This window comes from Pseudorca crassidens, chromosome 2 (assembly GCF_039906515.1).
Source record: "Pseudorca crassidens isolate mPseCra1 chromosome 2, mPseCra1.hap1, whole genome shotgun sequence".
NCBI lineage: Eukaryota > Metazoa > Chordata > Mammalia > Artiodactyla > Delphinidae > Pseudorca > Pseudorca crassidens.
In genome coordinates, this window is record NC_090297.1 from 35,271,944 (window position 1) to 35,292,278 (window position 20,335).

At 56.3% G+C, this 20,335-nt stretch overlaps 1 protein-coding gene across 7 annotated transcripts in view; it reads left to right on the top strand.

Moving 5' to 3' along the window:
* The window catches only part of SZT2 (SZT2 subunit of KICSTOR complex), a 51,175-nt gene that overhangs the window by 27,051 nt on the left and 3,789 nt on the right, over positions 1-20,335 (top strand). For 3 of the 7 annotated variants that reach the window (XR_010940794.1, XM_067725792.1, XM_067725794.1), the window contains exons 26-66: positions 82-286; positions 591-706; positions 817-1,063; positions 1,929-2,070; positions 2,216-2,308; positions 2,446-2,524; positions 2,619-2,912; positions 3,069-3,210; positions 3,390-3,485; positions 3,574-3,637; positions 3,862-4,047; positions 4,395-4,562; positions 4,651-4,738; positions 4,817-4,909; positions 5,087-5,288; positions 6,114-6,213; positions 6,935-7,064; positions 8,972-9,124; positions 9,228-9,330; positions 9,420-9,525; positions 9,612-9,723; positions 10,355-10,473; positions 10,586-10,750; positions 11,030-11,114; positions 11,278-11,442; positions 11,531-11,698; positions 12,057-12,214; positions 12,644-12,810; positions 12,904-13,001; positions 13,090-13,222; positions 13,338-13,468; positions 13,600-13,700; positions 13,775-13,951; positions 14,132-14,399; positions 14,502-14,581; positions 14,666-14,791; positions 14,917-15,116; positions 17,046-17,136; positions 17,376-17,456; positions 17,539-17,613; positions 19,884-20,097. Coding sequence is in view for 5 of the 7 variants with exons in the window: in XM_067725792.1 (XP_067581893.1) it covers positions 82-286; positions 591-706; positions 817-1,063; positions 1,929-2,070; positions 2,216-2,308; positions 2,446-2,524; positions 2,619-2,912; positions 3,069-3,210; positions 3,390-3,485; positions 3,574-3,637; positions 3,862-4,047; positions 4,395-4,562; positions 4,651-4,738; positions 4,817-4,909; positions 5,087-5,288; positions 6,114-6,213; positions 6,935-7,064; positions 8,972-9,124; positions 9,228-9,330; positions 9,420-9,525; positions 9,612-9,723; positions 10,355-10,473; positions 10,586-10,750; positions 11,030-11,114; positions 11,278-11,442; positions 11,531-11,698; positions 12,057-12,214; positions 12,644-12,810; positions 12,904-13,001; positions 13,090-13,222; positions 13,338-13,468; positions 13,600-13,700; positions 13,775-13,951; positions 14,132-14,399; positions 14,502-14,581; positions 14,666-14,791; positions 14,917-15,116; positions 17,046-17,136; positions 17,376-17,456; positions 17,539-17,613; positions 19,884-20,097 (5,721 nt within the window). In the remaining 2 variants the exon portion in view is untranslated. Of the gene's footprint in view, positions 1-81; positions 287-590; positions 707-816; positions 1,064-1,928; positions 2,071-2,215; positions 2,309-2,445; positions 2,525-2,618; positions 2,913-3,068; positions 3,211-3,389; positions 3,486-3,573; positions 3,638-3,861; positions 4,048-4,394; positions 4,563-4,650; positions 4,739-4,816; positions 4,910-5,086; positions 5,289-6,113; positions 6,214-6,934; positions 7,065-8,971; positions 9,125-9,227; positions 9,331-9,419; positions 9,526-9,611; positions 9,724-10,354; positions 10,474-10,585; positions 10,751-11,029; positions 11,115-11,277; positions 11,443-11,530; positions 11,699-12,056; positions 12,215-12,643; positions 12,811-12,903; positions 13,002-13,089; positions 13,223-13,337; positions 13,469-13,599; positions 13,701-13,774; positions 13,952-14,131; positions 14,400-14,501; positions 14,582-14,665; positions 14,792-14,916; positions 15,117-17,045; positions 17,137-17,375; positions 17,457-17,538; positions 17,614-19,764; positions 20,098-20,335 lie in introns of those variants that run through there. The other 4 variants (XM_067725795.1, XM_067725796.1, XM_067725797.1 and 1 more) reach the window with 4 other exon arrangements.

A 20,335-nucleotide genomic window follows, 5' to 3' on the forward strand; every position in this document is an offset into this window, starting at 1 on the left:
TAACTCTTAAGTCAGTTAAGCAGCAGCGGAAATGGGAACAGATAAGAGGGCTCAAAGCCATGTGCCACCTCTTGCCCACAGACAGTGCCCAGAATCCAGGAGAGCTGAGCCCACCCTTTCATCAGGACTTACCAGCTTACACTGGGCGCCAGGCTTCACAGACAGAGGGTGCAGATGGGCCCCGGACGCGGTGTCCTATCTACATCTATAGCTGTTCCCTGGAAGCGCTGAGGGAGCAGATGGTGGGTGTGCAGCCCCCTCAGGCGCCCCGAGACCTCGTCTTCCGGTGAGTGCCCTCAGTGTTGACCTAGGTCCTCTCCCAACTCCCAGCCAACCGTGGCCCCCAGCTGTGGCTCAGATACATACTCAGGGGTACGGGCAGACAGGTTGATGGTCAGTGGCAGGAGCTCAGCTTCTGAGCCATGTCCTGCCCGTTTCATGCTGGACTTCCTCAGCACATCAGTTGAGCTTGCTGGGCCATGGATACATTTGGTAGGGACCCAGGGATGATCCACTGGAAGGTTGGGGATGGTGAGTCTGAGGTGTCACCAGGGGAGCTGGCCAAGCCGTCTCTTTCCTCCTGTTGCTAGGACTCAGCTCCTCGACCAGCCTTCCCTCTCCTCAGCCTGGATGGAGCCCAGGCACAAGGAGGCAGCTACCCACTGTGCCTTGCTGCAGGAGCATGCACAGCGATGCTACGTCCGTGGTGAGTGTGACGCCGTGGCAGGGAGGAGCCCACTTTGTAGGATTACAGGCATGGGGACTGGAGAGGCCCTTGCAGAGCTTGACCCTCGTGGCCCCTTCCACTTCCACTAGGGCTGTTCCGGAGCTTGCAGCAAGCACAGAGCGTGACCTCGCAGGACATGCTGATAGCAGTGGACGCCTGTGAGGAGCTACTACAGGAAGTAGACATCACCCCTTTTCTGCTCGCACTGTGTGGCCACACTCGGGGTTTGCCTCATGCACCCCCAAGCCCTGGTCCTCTCAGCCCTGGGCCCTTCAGCAGCAGTGTGGAGGAGGGCCCCGAGCCTCGGGAACGAGCTGTCTTGGCTTCTGAGTCCAGGTTGGGATGGTCCTTGAATGACATATAAGGGAGCACACAGACAAGCCCCTATAAGCAGGGGCCTTCTGACCTGGGGGAGTGGCTGGGCACGGTAGTCCCCAGCCGTGCTTTGTCCTGGCTTCCCACCCCTCCTGCCCAGGCTTCTTTCTCCCATTTGGCACCCACGGCGGTCTTCCTCTCCTACTCTCCTTGTTCTCCTGGCTCTCCTGTTCTGGTGTGGAGTGTTGAGCTACATTAGGGGTGGGGAGTTGTCAGTGGCCATCAGTGAAAGTAGAAGTTTGTTCTGAGGACATTCACATAATAGTAATAATCCCCCGAACTGTGAGTTTCATAGAGGCAAAAACTGTTGAAGGGAGGGAGAGAGGCATGTAGACAGACAGCTGTGTGTCTGGTGTCTGCAGTGGATCAGCACTGGGGAAGCAGAAGGAGCGGAAGGATGAGTGCACTGGTGATGCCCAGATCGAAGTCCAGCCCAGTTCTCTCTCCGGAGGTCTAGATCCCACACCTTTCATGCCTCCTAAATGAGTGCACTTTCTTCCCACCAACCCTTGCTTCTCCGCCTGTGTCCCTCCTCCACGGTGAAAGATCTCTCCCTCCACCCACTGGTCCAAGTCAGAAAACTGGGAGTCAGCCTTACTCATTCCTCTGTTTCACAGCAATGTCCAGCCACTAAGAAATGAGGTTAGAGCCAAGATGGGTGGGTTGGTTCTCCCGGCCTCTTCCCGCCCGTGTCGTGTGCTAATAAGCACCCTTCCTAGAGGCAAAGACAGACAGGTGTGTGCTGCTCCCACTCGGGAAGCAGGCTCATTTAGGCCTTGATGGTGCCTAACACTTCACTGTCCCTCACCCCACCCTGACCACTCAGCATAGAGACCGAGGACCTAAGCGAGCCTGAGTTTCAGAGCACCCGTGTCCCTGGCCATCCAGACCCTGGCCTGGAGATATCTCTGACAGACGTCTGCCAGCTCAGAGGAGAGGCGCATGATGCCCTTCATAGCCTCATCCAGGTGAGGGGAGAGAGGGCAGAGTCCTGCCTGCACAGGGGCAGTGGTCCCTCCTGGGTTGGGGGTGTATAGGTGTCTGTTCTAGGGTGAGAGCAGTGTCCTGCCGATCAGTGACTGTCATCGTATCCTCCTTCTAACCCCCAACCAGGAGAAGTTCCTGGAGATCAGTGGTCTCTACTTCCGCACAGTGCCCTCCAATCCCCACTACTTCTTCTATTGCCCTCCATCGAGCAGGCGTGAGGTGAGTGGCTTTCTCCCTTACCTCGCTCCTACCCCCAACTGTAGCCCCAGAGGCCCCGCTTGACCCACCCGGATCCTCTTAACTCTCGGTTCCCTGAGGCCCTGCCTTGGATCATCCTGTCTCTTTCTTTTGTCCAGGATGAGGGCCCCCGGGACGCAGGAGACAGAAAAGTCAGTGACTTGGAGTTTTCAGAGGCTGAGCTCATGGGAGAAGAAGGTATATAGGCAAGCGGGTAGAGGTGGAAAGGCTGCTTCAAGCCAAGATTCGGGGGCCTTTGCTGCCAACCTATCCACATGACGTGTATCTCTAGGAGACACGTCTGCCTGCTGTGTGGTCACCGAGAGTGACCCAGAGCTGGAGGTGGAATACCTCGAGAGCCGTGAACCAGACCTGGGGCCTGCTGGGCTGGACTCCGCCTCATTGTCAGACGCAGATACCGTGAACCCTGATGAAGACTCCTTCAGCATCCTGGGGGGCGACTCACCCACGGGGCCCGAGAGCCTGGCACATGACCTGCCACCACTCTTCCTGCACCTCACATGCTCTGTGCGGCTACGCGGCCAGCACAGCTCAGTACCCGTGTGCAGCCTGCCCACCTGCCTGGGTGAGTTTGGGGTGCCTAGGGAAGGGCCACTGGTCCGATGCAGCCTGTCTGCCTGCCTGGGGAGAGAGCCTACGGGTGTAACTCTTTAGCCCTGGAGACTTGGAAGCTGTGTTCATCCCAGGGCTGCAGTAACCCCTGACTTTCCCCCTCTCCCAGGCCAGGTGCTTTCTAGTCTGGAAGGCCCCCCCATTGGAGGCCGAGTTCCTCTGCGGGACCTCAGTGTCACTCTGGACGTCTTTGTGCTGACCTTGCCCCTGGAAGTGGAGCTCCCCCCGACCTCAGACCCTCAGCACCACCGGTGGGACAGCAAGTTTGGTGGGGGGTATCTGGGGTCTTGTTGGAGTAGCGGGACCATTAAGGAGTCTGTGGGCACCTGGGGACTAAGGGTACCTTAAGGATTCCAAGAAAGGAATGCTGAGGAGGCCCTAGGAGGATAGTAGCTGCTGACCTTTGACCTTTGCTCCTACCCTGTTTCAGGTCAACATCTGAGAGCAGTACGTCCTTCCCACGATCCCCAGGGCAACCGTCCGATGATGGCCTGGGGCCCCCACTGCCACCTCCAGGAGAAGACAGGTACTTCCTTATACTCCCTCTCTGAGTTCCTTGTTCCCTGTTGGTTTTGTTTTCTGGAAACCAATATCTAAACCTTTCTTGCAATTAGGCACCCAGGACTATCTAATTTGGCCACACCCCACAGACTGGCTATTGAGACCACCATGAGTGAGGTGAGGGCCTTCCCAACCTAAGTGACAGCCCCTCAACTCTGTAACTGACACCCTTTCCATCAGATGGTGAGGTGAGGCACCCTGTTTATGCTGGGGTCCAAGTGGGGCCTCTCAGTCTGTGAGGTGGAGTATCTTCCAGTATCTTCTAATCTAAGAGTGCAGTGACGTCCCAATCAGCATGGGAAGTGCCCTTCACCACTTCCTCGGTTGCTCTCCCCCTGCAGATCCGCTGGTTGCTGGAGGACGAGATGGTGGGGGCACTCCGAAGAGGGGGCCTCCCCCAGAGCCCCGCCCTGCACCGTGCAGCCGCCCACATCCATAGCTCTCTCGGACGCTCCACCTGCCTTCGCCAGACTCTGCCACTGAGCTTTGTGTTCGGGCCAGAGCGCTCCCTCACACAGTTCAAGGAGGTATGCTGCCCGCAGAATGCTCCCTGGTCACCTGGGTGCCCGTCCGTCCCTGGACTCCACATGCAGAACCGGAAGGCCCTCTCTTGGTTTGAGTTCACCTCCTCACCCTATTGTTTGACCTCTACCCCACGCCTGGCAGCCCAGCTCAGTGGGAAGAGACCCAGCTCAACCTTGCCACTGGGCCTGTTGAACCTTAGGCAAGTCACTGAGCCTTTTTGTAACTCAGCAGTAGGGATGCTAGTGTCTGCTTCACCAGGTAGTTGTGAGGGTCTGATGAGGAAGTGTGGGGTGCCGTGACCAGGGAGGGCTGTCCTGCCTAACCTCTGCCCTTGGTTCCTGCTCCCCAGGAGTTCCGCCGCCTCCACCTCCCTGGGCATATTCTTCTTGAGGACGCCGACAGCGGCTTCTTCTTTGTGGCAGTGGGCCAAGAGCCAGGTGGGTCCCATGGGGAGCCCCCTTCGGCGGCCTGGGCTTGGCACAGCCAGGAGGACAGGGCGGAAGGCGTCGAAGGGGAGGTGAGTCTTTCCTGGGCTGACCTGGGAACGGAGCAGGTGGTGGTGGAAGTGTGGGGCCTGTACTCCATCCTGATCTCCTGCCTCTCAGGCCCTGATAGCCAGCCCCCAAGCCCCTGGCTCTCCAGAGGATTCTGAGGGCCCCCTGCTCATCAGTCTGCCCAGCCTGCCCCAGCGAGGTAAGAGAGGACTTGCACCTCCCTGGCCCTGCTTCCACGTTCAGAGGGCATCCTCGGCAGGATTGAGAGAGGCTCCAGGCATTTCCCTTCTCTTCCCAGGGAGCCAGCCTGGGCCCAGCCGGGGACTCAGACTCATGTCCAGTCAGGGCAGTGTGGACTCAGACCACCTAGGTAAGCTGGGGTGGGGCATGGAAGACTAAGCTGATGGGAAGTGGACTCAGGGCTGCACAGTGAAAGGTCTGGGCAGGGCCATCAGAAGGGACTAACCTGGAGGGGCCCACCGAGCTGATACACTTGGGGCTCAGATGAGCCTAAGGATGGGGTTGAACTTCAGCACGTTTGACACAGGTTACGATGGTGGCAGCAGTGGCTCAGACAGTGAGGGTCCCAGTGAGACCCCAGGTGAGAAGGCCCCCTTCACGCTGCGGACCCCGCCCGGCCCGGCGCCTCCACAGCCTTCACTTGCGGGCCTCCCTGGGCCCTGCCTGCCTGACTTCTGGCTCATCGTCCGGGTGCTGCAGGACCGTGTGGAAGTGTATGCACACGCGCGGTAAGGAGCAGCGGGGCCCTACACCCAACTCTGATGTTAGCTTCTCCCTGGTCCCACGTCACCCCGCTTCAGTGTCGTTAGAAGGCTAGACTTGGGGCTGAGAGTTTGGGTAGGGGTCTGACTTGTATTCTAAGGTTGGGGGCTCCTGACCACTTCCCACAGACTGTAGCAAAGCACATCACTCTGCTTTCCTAATGGAGTTGAAAAGCTGATGAGAATTTTGGTTCCTAGCCGAGCATTAAGAGCATCTGTAGTTCACAGCAGCTTCAGGAGCTGTAGATACATGAAAATAAGGGATGATAGGTAATATTTAACAAGTACTTGCTATGCGGCAGGCACCGTTCTAAGTTTTTTACATGGATCAACTCATTTAATCTGTAACAGCCCTATGAGGTATTACTATCCTCGTGGTCTGAATGAAGAAACTCCAGCACAGATAAGTTAAACACTTGCCCAAGGTCTCAGTTAGTAAGCGGCAGCGCCAGGAACCATACCTAGGTATCTGGTTCAGTACTGCTGTAGTCACAGTGTTGAGAGGAGTGGGGGTGTTGAGAGAAGGGAGGACCCACCATTCTGAGGAAGAAGATCTGAGGGTAGAGAAGGTGAGCTGCATGATGGAAGCCTCAGTATGGCAGCTGGTGAGGCAAGCATGGAACCCAGGCTTCCAGAATTGCTATCGAGAATTCCATCTTTCCCAGTTCCCATCTTGTTTACTTCCCCTTGTCCAGTCCTCCTTCCTTTTCATGGTTCCTCTTGGCACCAACTCCCATGACACCCTCCCCCCATTCCCTCCCCGTGCAATTCTGTCTGATCCATCCTTCCCAGGAGCCTGATTCGGGAGGATGGGGGGCCAGGCACTGAGTGTCGCCACCTGCAGCAGCTCCTGGTGAGGCGAGTTGGGGAGATCTGCAGGGAGGTCAACCAGGTAAGAGGCAGCAGGGGGCAGGGCTTTCCAGGCATGGGACACAGCCCAGATGAGGAAGGGGTTTCCGGGAAGTTGACCTTCAGAGGCTGTTGATCCATCTTGGATGTTTTCTTTGACCCTTAGTTAGTGGGATGCTATTACTCCCCAGGCTCCCTACAAACTGGGGAGCTCTCCTAACCCACCCCCAGGGTGGTTTACTCTCTAGTCCCCTCCCAGTGTCTGTGAGATGCTCCCTCTCATTGCACTGTGCTACCATTTGGGACACGATAGTGAACAAGACAGAGGGAAACCCTGACTCTCTGGAGCTTATGTCAAGTGGAGGAGATAGACATGGAACAACTAAAACACACTAACTACTTCCGCTACAATTGTGAAGGCTTCTACAGAGGAAAAGCAGAGACTGGTGTGAGAGCATGTAACAGGGATCTGACCACCTGCAGTGTCAGGGAAAGCTGGGAAGAAGAGATTTTTTTAAGATGGTGAGCAGATTCTGGCAAAGAGGAGGGACAGGTGTTCCTAACTGGGCTTCAGTGCTCAGAGCCCGGAGCCCAGTGGCTGTCAGACGTCATCTCTGAGCTCCCAGGGTTACAGGTGCTCTTTTTGACTTCTTACCCCCAGTGGTAATGGGCGTTCTCTCCAGCCTTTGATCACCCCTCACCACCCCCACCATTGTATGGGGGAATATTTCAGCTCCCTGAGACCTTGCTCCTTCTTCTCCCAGCGGCTGCTGCTTCAGGACCTTCATGACAGTCACGTGTGTAACTCTCTTCTGGTGGCTGAGAGTGAAGAAGATCTATGGCGCAGCGAGACGCCCTTCCACTCCCGTCAGCGGGTACCACTGCCCAGTGATGGTGGGTCCCACCCAGGAGCCTCCCTCCCCAGGGGATGCTGCTGCCCTTGGCTTTATCGAAGACTCTGTTGAGAAGCTGCGGGTAGAGTCACCATTAACTGGCCATCAGTGCCAGGTACTACAGGGAGGGCAAGGAGGAGAGGACAGAAAAGGATCACCAGGTTTGGCTGTTGCGAGTTCATCAGTGACTTTAGTGAAAATGCTTTCAATGGAGAGACGGGAGTAGAAACCAGAGGAAATGGAAACATGAAAGGATGTTCGGGAAGAGGAGCTGGGACTAATTTGTCTTTCAAGTAGCCTGGCAGTGAAGGAGGAGACAAAGTAGATCCGGCAGAAACTGAAGGAAGGTGGGAGGCAAGGCAGGAGTTTAAAATAAGGTAGAGACTTGAGCACCCTTATGTTCCACGGGAAAGAGCCAGCAGAGGGGGAGAAATACAGGAGAGAAGGTACACGGAAGAGGCCCCTGCTGTGACCTGTCTTCCTAAATGCACGCCTCTCTCTGGTCCTACCTTCTTTTCCAAAATGACCGTCTTTCCCCTGCAGGGTAATAGACAGGGCCGAAGAAGGGGGCAGGGGCATCGTGGACAAGTGGGCCAGCTCACAGGGGAGAAAAACAGAGGGGTGGAGCCTGAGGGCCGGTAGAAGGATTTGCCTTCTGATTGGCTGTCCCTCTAGGCAGGCAGGCAGGCACAGAACCCTTCGGGGTTTCTGAGATTTCTGGTCGTGGTTAGGAAACGTGATAATCTGAGATTTCTGGTCGTGGTTAGGAAACGTGATAATCTACTCAAGATGGTAATTGAAGTCTCTGCAATTCTGCTCCCTTCTCTTACTCCTCATGACCTCTCACCCCAGCTCACAGAGGAAAGCCGGATCATGCCATTCCTTTGCCGTTGTCTCTCTGTTATAAAAGTCAGATCACTCCTTATCTTTAACATTCTCAGCAAGTCTGTGGACGAGCGTTCCTAACAGCTCCGGGAGAGTACATCTCTCAGCTCATCCTGGGACGTATTCCATATCAAAGCAGAATCCCCATAATTGATGGACTTCCCAGGGTTTTGAAGCATCTTCTGCAAATTGAGTATGAGCTGTGACAGCCAAGCACTTTTACTTCACAATGGCTCCCAGCAGCCCAGGATGTTAGATCAGTCAGAATCCAGACCCAGCCCTTCCTCATTTTAGTCTCTCCATATGGTTTTGCTGAAACCCTTAGCAACCAGCATTCCATTCCAGACTCTGCAGCCTCCCAGGTATCCTGCATGCTGCTCACATCTGACAGCAGCTTCTCTGGGAAACCAAATTGCCACCTTGACCTACCGGAAGGTTCCTCATCGACCTGGAAACCTAAAAAGGGTGGATTGAGGCCATGGGCTATGGCCATGGGCTCTTGCGTAGAGCCACACTACCCTTTGGGTTCTCTGGGATAGCTGTCCTCCAAAGCACAGGACGTAGTTTCCCCCCACTTTGCTGCACGTGTGTGTAAGCAGTCATGCCCTTTTTGTTTTAATGGGGTTATTGTTGCAACTCCCAATGAGTACACAAGGGGGTGTATGTTGTGTACCCCGTATGTGTATATGTGTGTATATGTATATGTGTGTGTATACGTATATGTATATGTTGTGACAGGCTCAGAGTGTCTTGGCATTATCTGCAGGATTTTCTCATGCTTTGCCTTGCCTGACACCTTTTCTTAGCTCCTTCTCCACATCTCCCTGACATAGTTCTGAAAACCTTTGTGCTGTGACTTATCTTCCTAAAAGCATGGTCCTATCTTATTACCCAGAATCACCATCTATCCCCCCTGCAGAGTAATAGGCCCGAGGAGTAGGACAGGTAGGCCGGTTCACAGGTGAGAAGTCTCAGGGCAGAGGGCTGTGTCCCATTTCTGATCCATTGTCTCCCTTCCCCCAGATTACACTGCTGATGAGAGCTGTGGACCCCGAGGGTACCTAGCAGCCACCATGCAGTTTGTCCCTGGCCATTTCTCCTGTGACGTTGTGTGGGGAACCGTGATTCGAGTCCACTCACGCCTCAAAATGGGGCCCAGCATGGGGGTCTCTCGGGGTATGTGATTGACCTGAGAGGGCAGGTAGAGTTCAGGGGAGTCGAGGTTGTGAGGGGGGGGATCTGGAGAAGGGAGTTTCCTAAACCCATGTTCCTCTCACAGCCATCCAGGCCCTGCGCTCTGTGCTCAATGCCTTCTCCGTGGTGAACCGGAAGAATATGTTTGTTTATCAGGAGCGAGCAACGAAGGCTGTGTACTATCTGCGGTATGTGGGCCCTGAGAAGATGGGCTACAGCATGGGTTAAGGTTGGCGCAGGAGGAGGTATGTCCAAAGCCCTTGCCACTCTTTCCCAGGCTCCTGGAGACGTCCTGCAGTGAGCGGCCATGGGACGGCGATGCCCTGCCCCCGTCCCTAGCTCTGTCCCGAAGCCAGGAGCCCATCTACTCTGAGGAAGCCTCGGCATGTATCCCCCCACTCCCTGACGCCCCTGTGCTCCCTCATACTTTGCTCCCTGGAGCCGGGCCCTGACCAGAGTTTCCCTGCAGGGTCCTCGTTCCCCCCTGGACATGGCCTCCAGCCGAGGTTCAGATGCTGCTCGTCCTGTGGGCCAAGTGGACAGACATATCCAGCTGCTGGTGCATGGCGTAGGGCAGGCAGGTGAGGGCCATGAGGAGGGGTAGGGGAGTGACCAGATGAGGTTCCAAAGTCCTCTGGGACTTCTCTTCTTCTTATGCCAGCTCATGCTGTGCTCTGGGCTCCTCTCGAGCAGGAGCTGGGTGGGAAAGGACAGGCTCCTGGGGTGTTTAGGGGTAGGACCTGTCGCTGACTGAAATGCAGCTTAGGGAAGAGGAGCTGTAAAAGTTGACACCCAGGTGTCTGTCCTGGGTGACTGTGTGGATAGATGGTGGTACCACTGGCCGGGTACTGGGGCAGGTTTGGGATGAAGATGATGGGTTCGGTTTGGGATACGATGAGCCTGAGGCATCCAGTAGGCAACTGGCTCATTTAATTTATTTATGGCTCAAAAGTGTGCACTAGTCTTGGGCTAAGACTGCGACATATGAGGTAGTTGCTATTATTATCCCCATTGTATTGAGGGGGGCACCGAGGCTTCGAGAGGTTAGACTCACTTGTCCACGGTCACGTACGAGTAGCTTGGCAGAACCAGAACCTGGTGTTGGCTGCCTCTGGTGCATGGGAGTCTGTTTGAGTCTGGGGTTAAGGGCTGGGATGGGGGTAGCTGGATCCTCCGCCCGTGTCCCCACCTTGCCACTGTGGCTGTGTCCAGGTCCCGAGATCACAGATGAGCTGGTGCGGGTTCTGCGTCGGCGCCTGGATGAGGCCACCCTGGATGTCATCACAGTCATGCTCGTTCGGAACTGCAAGCTGACGCCGGCTGATGTGGAGGTCAGCTCCCTCCCAGGCTCCCTGCATGGCTCCTCCCACGCAGCCAGCCGCAGGGACGGTCTCCGTGGGAACCTCTTCATCTCTGACTCCCCTTCCTTCCCTCCCTCTGCAGTTCATCCAGCCCCCAGGAAGTCTGCCCTCGGAGGTGCTGCATCTGGCGCTGCCGCCCTCCTGCAGGCCCTGGCTTCCTGCCCTGGCCTGGTACCTGCGGCAGAATCTGCTCATCTTCCTGCACTCGCCCAAGTACACAGACAGCAACAGCCGGAACCACTTCCAGGTGAGACTGCACGCACCTCTCCCCACCCGCTTGCACCAGGCCCTCCACCCACCACACGCCCTTGCTGTGTAACTGTTTGCTACAGATGCCCCTGCCAATGTACCTTTGCCCATGGACCTGTGTACACCCAGGCCCCCTTTCCCTGGCCTTTATTACCTACCTGTGTCTTCCTGTGCTTCTACGTGTAGCTGTCCCCCACTTCCCCTTGTGGGTACCCGTTCCCTGATGGCATTTGTCCATTTGCCTGGTCTTAGTGCTCGGTGGCCGTTCTCTCCCCAGCATCCACTCCCACCACAGGGTGGCCTCCCCGACTTGGACATCTACTTGTACAACAAGCCTGGAGGACAAGGCACTGGGGGCAAAGGTACAGTGCAGGGCCTGGGCCCGTGGCACCACCAGGCATGGGAAAGCCTGTTCCTGTCTCGCAGCTGAGGGCCTTTCCCAGCCTTGCAGCTGAGGGGGGTTGGGTGGGGTGGGGCAGGGCCTGGAAGTCCCAGACCTGAGCTTTCCTGTGGATTTCTACCTAGGGGTCGCCTGCATCACTCTAGCTTTTGTGGATAAGGAGGGAGCCCCCATCTCACTGGCATCATGCCCCCCCTCTTCTCCGGGGCCCCCAGACCCACTGCACGAGGAGGAATTTGAGCAGCTGACTCAAGTCACTCGCTGCCCAGTCGTGCCGGATAACTCTTCAGGTAGGGAAGCTTGGTCAGAGGAGGGGGTGTTCATTTAATGCTGTAGAAACCAGGGACACACTCAAGTGGCCCCCATTCTCTCCTCCAGCTCCGAACGGGGCCCCACGGCTTCGACTGGATGTGTGGGAAAAGGGGAACATCAGTATCGTGCAGCTGGAGGAGAAGCTCCGAGCAGCGGCTCGCCAGGCCCTGGCTGATGCCATCATGGAGCTCCGGCTGCTGCCAGCTTCACTATGTACAGAGGACACGTCCCCAGGTATGCAGGGTCTGGAGAACCTCACAGGTCTAGGTGCAAACGTGAGAGTCTGGGGAGACTCGCAGAGGCCCCATCTGAAATACACGTTCACAGTTGTCCATCACCTTCCCTGCATCAGCAAGGTGATACGCCTTGGTAGAAATGTATGCATGCTGGTCACTCACTCAGAGGGGGAATATATGGTCAGGAACTCCCTTCACACAAACACACACAGCCACGCACCTTCAGTTGCATATACTGCCATTCAGGAACAGGCAGAGTAAGTGGCACATCACTCTCTTACCAGTCTTGGGGCTAGATTGTCTGAAATGGGGATTGATGGTCAGTGACAGGAGTCTGTAATGTCTGGTGCCCACAGGAAGTCTCAAGAGCGGGTCATTGGAAACCAAGAGCCCTGCAGGCCGAGCTAGCATCTTTCCCCCTGGCCCCGGCCCTGGCCCTGGCCCTGGCCCTCGCCCTGGCGAGCCTGTGACACCCCCAAGCAAAGCTGGCCGACGTAGCTTCTGGGATATGCTGGTAATGGGAGAAAGGGAGGTGGTGAAGTTGACATCTGCCTTCTTGTCTGCCTCCTGTCTCCCCTACACGCCCCTACAGGCCCCGCCCCAGATCTCCTGTTGTGTAAAACTGCTCTGTGCCTTGTATAGGAGTGTGCAGAGCGTGGCAAGTTCTCACTGATACAGAGAGTGCCTCAGCTTGTTAAGTGCTTTCACTTCCACTTTTCCTGTCGGATCCTCACAGCCTGCATGATTGCAGCAGGCCTTCCACCAGTGAGGTAGCTGAGGCTCCAGAAAGTTGAGTAGCCTGTCCAAGGCTGCTTGGCCAGCCTCCAGGGCCTAAACCCGGGCCTCCAAATCCTCCAGGCTCTTGTTACCGTCCATGATGCCTCCGTCCTCCGCCCCGTTCCCCTTCCCTTTAGCCCCTCCTCATTCACTGCATTGTTGCCAGAGTAAAACAGAATGTGGGGACTTGGGTTCCCCGAAAACAACTGATGACATTGTCCTGGATCGGCCAGAAGACACTCGGGGCCGGAGGCGTCACAAAACAGAGAGTGTTCGGACTCCCGGTGGGACTGAGCGGGCAGCAGGCCCGGAGTCTGGAGCCCAGAGACAAAGGTGTGTGTGTGTGGTCACAGGGGATGTTGGGTGCATGTAAACACAGCCGTCTTGTATGTGGGTGCAAGGCTGTTACTCCTGCTGTGTCTTCAGACGCAGGACCACACAGCTGGAGGAGGGTGAGGCAGGCACCCTGCAGCCTGTGTTTGCTCTTGTCGCTCAGCGCTGGATGGAGTTCATGGTTCAGATGGGTGAGACCCCAGCCCCCCTCCCACCCTTAAGCTCCTGCCCTGGTCCCCATGCCACAGCCCCACCGTGACTTCTGTGTCCTGGATCCAGGATGTGCCTCGGTGTCCAGGAGCTCCACTCACATGGTGTCCCGGTTCCTGCTCCCATCTGTCCTGTCTGAGTTCACCACTCTGGTCACCTCAATGGCTGGAGACACCAGTGTCCGCATCTTTGAGCAGCATTTGTGAGTTTGGGGTCTCATGGAAGCTGAGGTAGGAGAGGTGGGGGCCTGGCCCAGGAGGAGATAACCAGGGAATGGGGCCATGGACGGTCTGCTTTCTGTCCATCCCTCCCACTAGGGCTTCTGAGCCAGAGATCTTCAGTCCTTGTTCCCTTGGACAGCTGGGCCCAACTCCCCGCCCGGCCGCTGAGCGGCATCTGCTGCTTCTGGGAAGGAACTTCTCGCAGTGGAGGAGACCCACCCAGCAGGGTGAGGCCACGGCCCGGAGGAGGGTGGGCTCAGAGTGACTGACCCTGGAGCTGCTGACCCCGTGGGACGCAGGGTGGGATCTAGGGGGATCGGCCCCCAGACCCTCATTTTGCCCCTCCCTGACCCCGTAGCTGCCAAAGCCGTCCAGCGCTTCGAGCCGGGAGGCGACGGGAGCTTGGGGCGAAATGCTCCCCGGCAGAGGTTCTTGCTGCTGGAGGTCATGGACAAGAAGGTAGACGTGGGCCAGGGGCTGGAGTCCCCAGGGGGGGCTCCATGATCCCACTGACGCTGAGCCCTGACTTCCAGCTGCAGCTGCTGACCTACAACTGGGCCCCAGACCTGGGGGCGGCCCTGGGCCGAGCACTGGTTCGCCTCGTGCAGTGGCAGAACGCACGCGCCCATCTCATCTTCTGCCTCCTCAGCCAGAAGCTTGGGCTCTTCCACCACTACGGCCAGTTGGACTTCCCAGTGCGCGACGAAAAGGTGCCCGCTGCTCAGGTTCCCTCCTCTCCTGAGTGGTCAGCTAAGGGAACAGGAGAGGGGACAGGCTGAGGGCAGGGGCAGTGGGGAGGGAGAGTCTGAGAGAGGAGGCCACGGGGGCGGTGGGAGAGGAGGTCTGAGGGCAAAGGCCATGGACCCATTGTGAGGCTCCGTCTCTCTTAGGAGCCAAACCCATTCCTGCTGCCGACCATGGAAGCAGAGACCCTCATCCGAAGTGCAAGCCCCCCTCTGAGCCGCGAGCAGGGACGGCTGAGTGGGTCCTCTCGGGGTGGGGGCCCCCTTCCCCTGGACACATTCCCCTTCGATGAGGCCCTGAGGGATATCACGGCCGCCCGCCCCAGCTCCTCCCTCGGCCCTGTGCCCAGACCGCCCGATCCTGTCACCTACCATGGACAACAGTTCCTGGAGATCAAGATGGCAGAGCGCAGAGGTGAGGGCGCTGAGCCGGGAAGCGGGCAGGGCAATCTGTGGAGTCTGGCAGGGCCAGGGGTGGCCGCTCCTGGGGGCCGCTACTGATGCCTCCAACCCCCAGAACTGGAGCGCCAGATGAAGATGGAGAACCTGTTTGTAACGTGGCAGCAGCGCTCCGCCCCAGCCAGCATGCCCATCAGTGTGAGTGGCCAACCCGCGTCCTCTGGGAGCGTCCCATGGCCCTGCCCTGGCCACCGCCCCGGTGCTCACTGCCCATTTCCCCAGGCCGGGGAGCTGGAGACCCTGAAACAGTCGTCCCGCCTGGTGCATTACTGTGCGACGGCCCTGCTCTTCGACCCCGCAGCCTGGCTGCATGGGCCCCCAGAGACCTCTGGGCCCCCGGAGGGGCAGGTGAGGCTCCAGACTCTGGATTTCTCCTGTGGGACCTCCCTTTACCCAGCGGGGACCTCCATTCCTCCACCCCTGCTAGGGGGGTTGACGGTGGGTAGAGCCTTTCCTAACCTCCACTCCCACAGCGGCGCCACCGCCCTGAGTCAGGGTCTGGGAGCCGAGATGCCTCCGCCAGCTGCGACTCCTCGGATGGGCCTCCAGCGGGCGCCCGGGAGGAGCCTTGGCTGAAGGAGCTGAGCTTGGCTTTCCTGCAGCAGTACGTGCAGTATCTGCAGAGCATGGGCTTTGTGCTGGTGCCGCTGCGGCCCCCCTCGCCCGCCCGCAGGTGAGCGCGTCTCGTCTCCCCACCCTCCTCTCCTCCTCCACAGCAGGTGAGGCCCCACACACCCTTCCTCTTGGGTCCTATTTGGGTAATTTGGGCCTTGCGTACATCCATCTGATCAGGCCCGCACACACACGTGAGGATCTGGGACACCTACCTGCAGCCCTCATCACATTCCGTAAGCCTCACACATCTCGTGGAACTCATGGCCACGTTCATACACAAACTGGGTACATTTTCACAGAGCTGCTTGCCCACGTGTGTCTTCTGTGCTTTCACGCTGGTGTCCATCCACACACACCAGTCCTGTACAAGCTCTTGGACCTGGGTCTTAATGATTGTTGTCCTGATCACCTCCTGACCTCTCCAGAGATTTACCTAGTTCCTGGCCCAGGAAGTTCTTTTCTCACCATGGTTTTTTTTTTGTTTTTTGTTTTGTTTTTTTCTCACCAAGGACCCCTGCAATGGGCCTACTCGCATCACTGTCCTCTGGCCTGTTCTTGGTCATGTTCCCTCACTGGCCAGTAGTGAGAGGTCTGAGTCATGGGAGGTAGTAGACAGCTCCTCTGGCAACACCTTCCATCTCCCCAGAACGCAGTGAAAACTCTGCAACCACCTTTCCCATCCTGTGTCAAGTCTCAAATTCCCATTTCTATGGCCCGTGCCCTATGCCCCTCTCAACGTCTGAGCCTCCAGATTCTATGTTCCCAGCTCCTTCCCAGTGGCTGCATGGGAAAATGTCTGTTCGTGTTATGCTGTCGCTTTCATGTATCCAGATGTGTGTTTGTTTTCTCCCTCCTCTCTGCTTTCAGTTTGATACTTTTTCAGACTAGTAAATATAAATTGTACTTCCTTACTCAAGATGCCCTCTTGGCCCAGAAAGCTAATTCCAACTCCTAAGCATTTTTGTAACCAGCTCTCTACCTCCCAGGCCTCCCTCTCATTTCCAGGCCTTAGGAAGAGAGGACAGGCTGCACCTCTGGGACATTTCATTCAGCACCCCCTCTCATTTCTCAGTGACAGACCCCAGGAGGAGCTCTCTGCTCATTGCCCTCCACAGCCAGTTCCCAGCTGTAGGGATTTCTCTGGAGTTCACATCCTTCCCATTCAGTTATGTTCTTCCCAGAAATCAGAATTCCCTTTTAAAACCAAAGATACTAGGATTAAAAATATGTTTCTAGAGGAGAATTTAAAGTCAGGCCTGCCTTCCTCTCCAGTCTCTAACCATCACCAATCACTAGTTAGGTCTGGTCCCTATTTCCTTGAGGATTAAGTGGGACATTTCTTGCCAGAGGCTTTGAACCCCCAGCAGGGGTTCCAGTGGTTTATAGCTCCTGAGTATGAGTGCGTCCCACTGCCCCTTTCTACTTTGTCCTCATTCACAGTATTTCTCTTTTCCCTTTGCCTCTGAGTTGAGAAATGAAGAACAGCAGGCCTGTGGAACACTGAAAATGCCCTTCCCGGGTCAAAAGAGAACGCCTTTTCCCTCCCAGGGGAACGTCCCTAACCAGGGCATCAAGCATCTGCTTGCGCTTTCCCCATGAAATCTTAGACAGACATCACACTCTCCCCTCCCTTGCTGTCCACAGTAAGCAGATATCTCCATCTGCTCATAGGTGTCTCCCCCCAGTCACAGCAGCCTCTGCGGCTCTACCCTCACCCTCTCACTGGAAGAGAGGGGCCTGGTCTCCGCCTCCCCCTTAGAGCAGCAGCTGCTGTGGAGAGAGCCCCGCCCCACTATCGAGCCCTGGACTCCTGGCCTAGCCTTGCCACTTACCCACCGTGGGACCCCAGGCAGGTTCTTCCCTTCTCTGGGCCTGTCTCCTCTCCTGCAGAACGATTCCACGTGAAATGGGTTCTGGGTCTGATAGCCGTAACACTTCACCCCACTGGCCTGCCTCACCCCCTTGTGCCTCTCTTCCTTTTCTGCAGCACCAGCCGGCTGCGGGCCATGGCTATCCTTGGAACAGAAGGTCGGGGCTCCTTCTCCTGCCCGAAAGCCAAGACTGAAGGGAGCCCCAAGGTAACACGTCGTCGTGTTCCTTCCCCAAGAGTGAAATCAGTGATGCCTCAGACACCAGCATCACCGAGCCTGAATTATTTGCCCAAGGCCTAAAGCGGGGGGCTCTGGGTGATGACTGAGGTCATTGATCCCAGCCTGACACCATTAAAGTCACTGACCCAGGGGACTTTTTCCCCAATGGTCCGAGGCTGGTGAGCCCCCTGCCCTTGCCCCTGAACCCGTCTTTTTCCTTTCTGCAGAGCACTGGCTCTCCCGTCACCACGTACCACCTGCAGCGGGCACTGCCTGGGGGCATCATCCTCATGGAGCTGGCCTTCCAGGTGAGCAGAATGAGCTCTACATGGGGAGAGCCAGGCCCACCTGTCTCTTGCCCGCCTGACCTCATCTTCGTCCTCTCTCCAGGGCTGTTACTTCTGTGTCAAACAGTTTGCCCTGGAATGTTCCCGAATCCCCATGGGGCAAGCTGTCAACTCCCAGGTATGTGGTGGAGACGGAGGGCCGTGAGGTCTCAGACGTAGTCAGTGCAGCCCCAGTGACCATCTGGTGCTGCAGGCGTCTGGGCCATTCCAGTGCTCTGCCTGCCTCAGGCACCAGTCTTACTCTGTGGTAGTCCAGACCTGTATTCAGCCATGGCACTGGGGGCAGAAGGCAGTGCAGCACAGTGGCTGGTCCGGCCCTGTGGTCATTCTGGCACTGACCATACGTGGGTAGACAGTGAGGACATTTGAGCAGAGCGGGTAATCTGACACATGGGTGGGTCAGTGCCATGGGCAGTCCTGGCCTCGTCTAGGGCTGGGGACAACCTGGCTCTGTCCATATAGTCACTAACACTTAGAATGTGGACTAGAGTCCCCACCCACACAGCACAGCCCCCCACACTCAGTTGTTATTTCTGTCCCTGTCTGACGGCCTGAAGGCAGGGCTTCTGCACCCCATGAGGTTCTGAGCACTCAAGAGGGCTCAGCAAGAATGAGTCGCGACTGAGTGTGGTCAGAGACCCGAAGCCCTCCAGCCTTGAGTGAGTTCGGCCCCTTCGTTGTTTGGCTTCTGCCTTCCTTGTGCCTCGAGTTGAGTTTCTGAGAGATCAGGGTCTGACTGGGTGCAGTCCGTCGCCCTCCAGTACAGATGGCACAAACTCTTCCCGTATCTGGACAGCTCAGATCCAGCCCACAGGTGGTTGCCTTTGACTTGGGTGTGGATGCCTGGTCTAGTCATCACAGGATAGTGAGATCCAGGAAAGCTTGGTGACTTTAGTGTAGGAACCTACCTGGGCCAGGGCACAGAAGGGAGATTGGACAGGCAGGTACTCTTTCACACTTCGCTGTAGTATTGGCGGGAAGGACCCACCCCATTATTCTCTTGAGCTTCCTGAAGTCCTGGCCGCCCTGCCCCCGGATCTCCATCCAGTTTGGCTCTCTCTGCACCTACATATCTAATCTCTAACCTTACTTAGATTTCTAAGTTGCTTTATTATAGCTATTACTTATTTATTAACTGCTTAGTGTACATGCTAAGGGAAGAGGAGAATTTTACGCCTACTGTACAGATAAGGAAACTGAGGTTCACGGAGGTTAAGTGATGTGCCCCAGGGCACACAGCTAGTTGCTGGCAGTAGTAGGGTTGCAAGCTGGGTCTCTGACTCTGAGGCTTATCCTTGGTTACTGCAGTTTATCACGCAGCTCTAAATTTATGAGGACCTTTCCTTTCTCTCCATGGTAGATGAGGAAACTGAAGCAGAGAGGTTGTGACTTACCCAAGGTCACGCAGCTACTCTGACTCCTAGGCAACTGCTGCTTCTACAGTCACTGATTTTCCTTTCCTGTTAATTTTTATGCCCTGTGCCCCCAAGGCCACGGTCAGGTAGATTCTGCCATTCTAGCATCACCTATCCAACTGTTAACACACTCTCAGTAATGCTGATGTACACCAAGAGAAGCACCAGCTCTGTGTCTCTGCCCTCCTTTCTTCCTCCATCAGTGGTTCGTTCGTTCATTCATTCATTCACAGATGAATTAGAGGAGGCCAGCTCTGGACTAGCCTTGGCAGGATGTCCCAGATGAGGCTTTACAAATGAGTGGGAGTTAGCCAGCTTTGGGGACCAGGGGGAGCAGCATTCAGGCAAACAGAATGGCAGGTACAAGAGGGTAGAGAAAATATGTGGTATGCTTCGCAAGAGCAAGTAATTTGATGAGAAGATAAAGCCGGAGGGATGGGAAGCGACCAGGAAAACCTTTCTAATAGTGAGTAATTACACACCTGGCCTACCCTGACCACCCTGTTTAAAACCACACCTGCTTTATTTACTGCTTGATTTTCCATAACCATCCACTAACGTGCTATTTACTCATTTACTCTGCCTAATGTTTATTGTCTTATCTCCCCACTACTGGACTGTAAGCTCCTTGAGGGTAGGGGTTTGTATCCCCAGCAACTAGAACAGTACCAGGTAGGCACGTGGGAGGCACTGGACAAGTATTTGTTACGTGAGTGAATCTGTGCCAGACTTGAGTGGAGACTGGGATACCGAGTAAAAAAGGTTCATGTCTCAAAATGGTCAGTTCATGTAAACAGAGTTACAACACTGCATAATGTAATGAGGAGGGCTTCTCACAGAAGCGTTTCTGGCAGAGGGGCCCACGGCGACGGGGTGAATCTTGAGCTGCGGTTTCCCAGGCAAGAGGAGGGAGTGAGATGGGCGGGCAGCCTGCCACCGTTTCCTAACCAGGTCCCCCCCCGCTGCTCCCCAGCTGTCCATGCTGTTCACGGAGGAGTGTGACAAGGTGCGAGACCTGATGCATGTGCACTCGTTTAGCTACGACTTCCACCTGCGCCTCGTGCACCAGCACGTGCTGGGCGCCCACCTGGTGCTGCGGCATGGCTACCACCTCACCACCTTCCTGCGACACTTCCTGGCCCACCACCCTGATGGGCCCCACTTTGGCCGCAATCACATTTACCAAGGTCGGTGCCCAGGGGCAAGCCAGTGAACCCGAAAAAGAACAGGCCGCCAGGTGTCTCAAGCCAGGGCCAGGGGGACCACTTCCGGGGACCAGACCTTGTCTCTGCCTCTCCTGTCCTATATGGTCCAGTCGCCTTATGTCACCTGGACCCTGTCCCCATGTCTCTGTCTTAAGTTCTTCCCAGTCTGTTTTCATAGCAAGTTTGGTTTAATTTTCATAGCAAGCAAAGTTTAGATCCT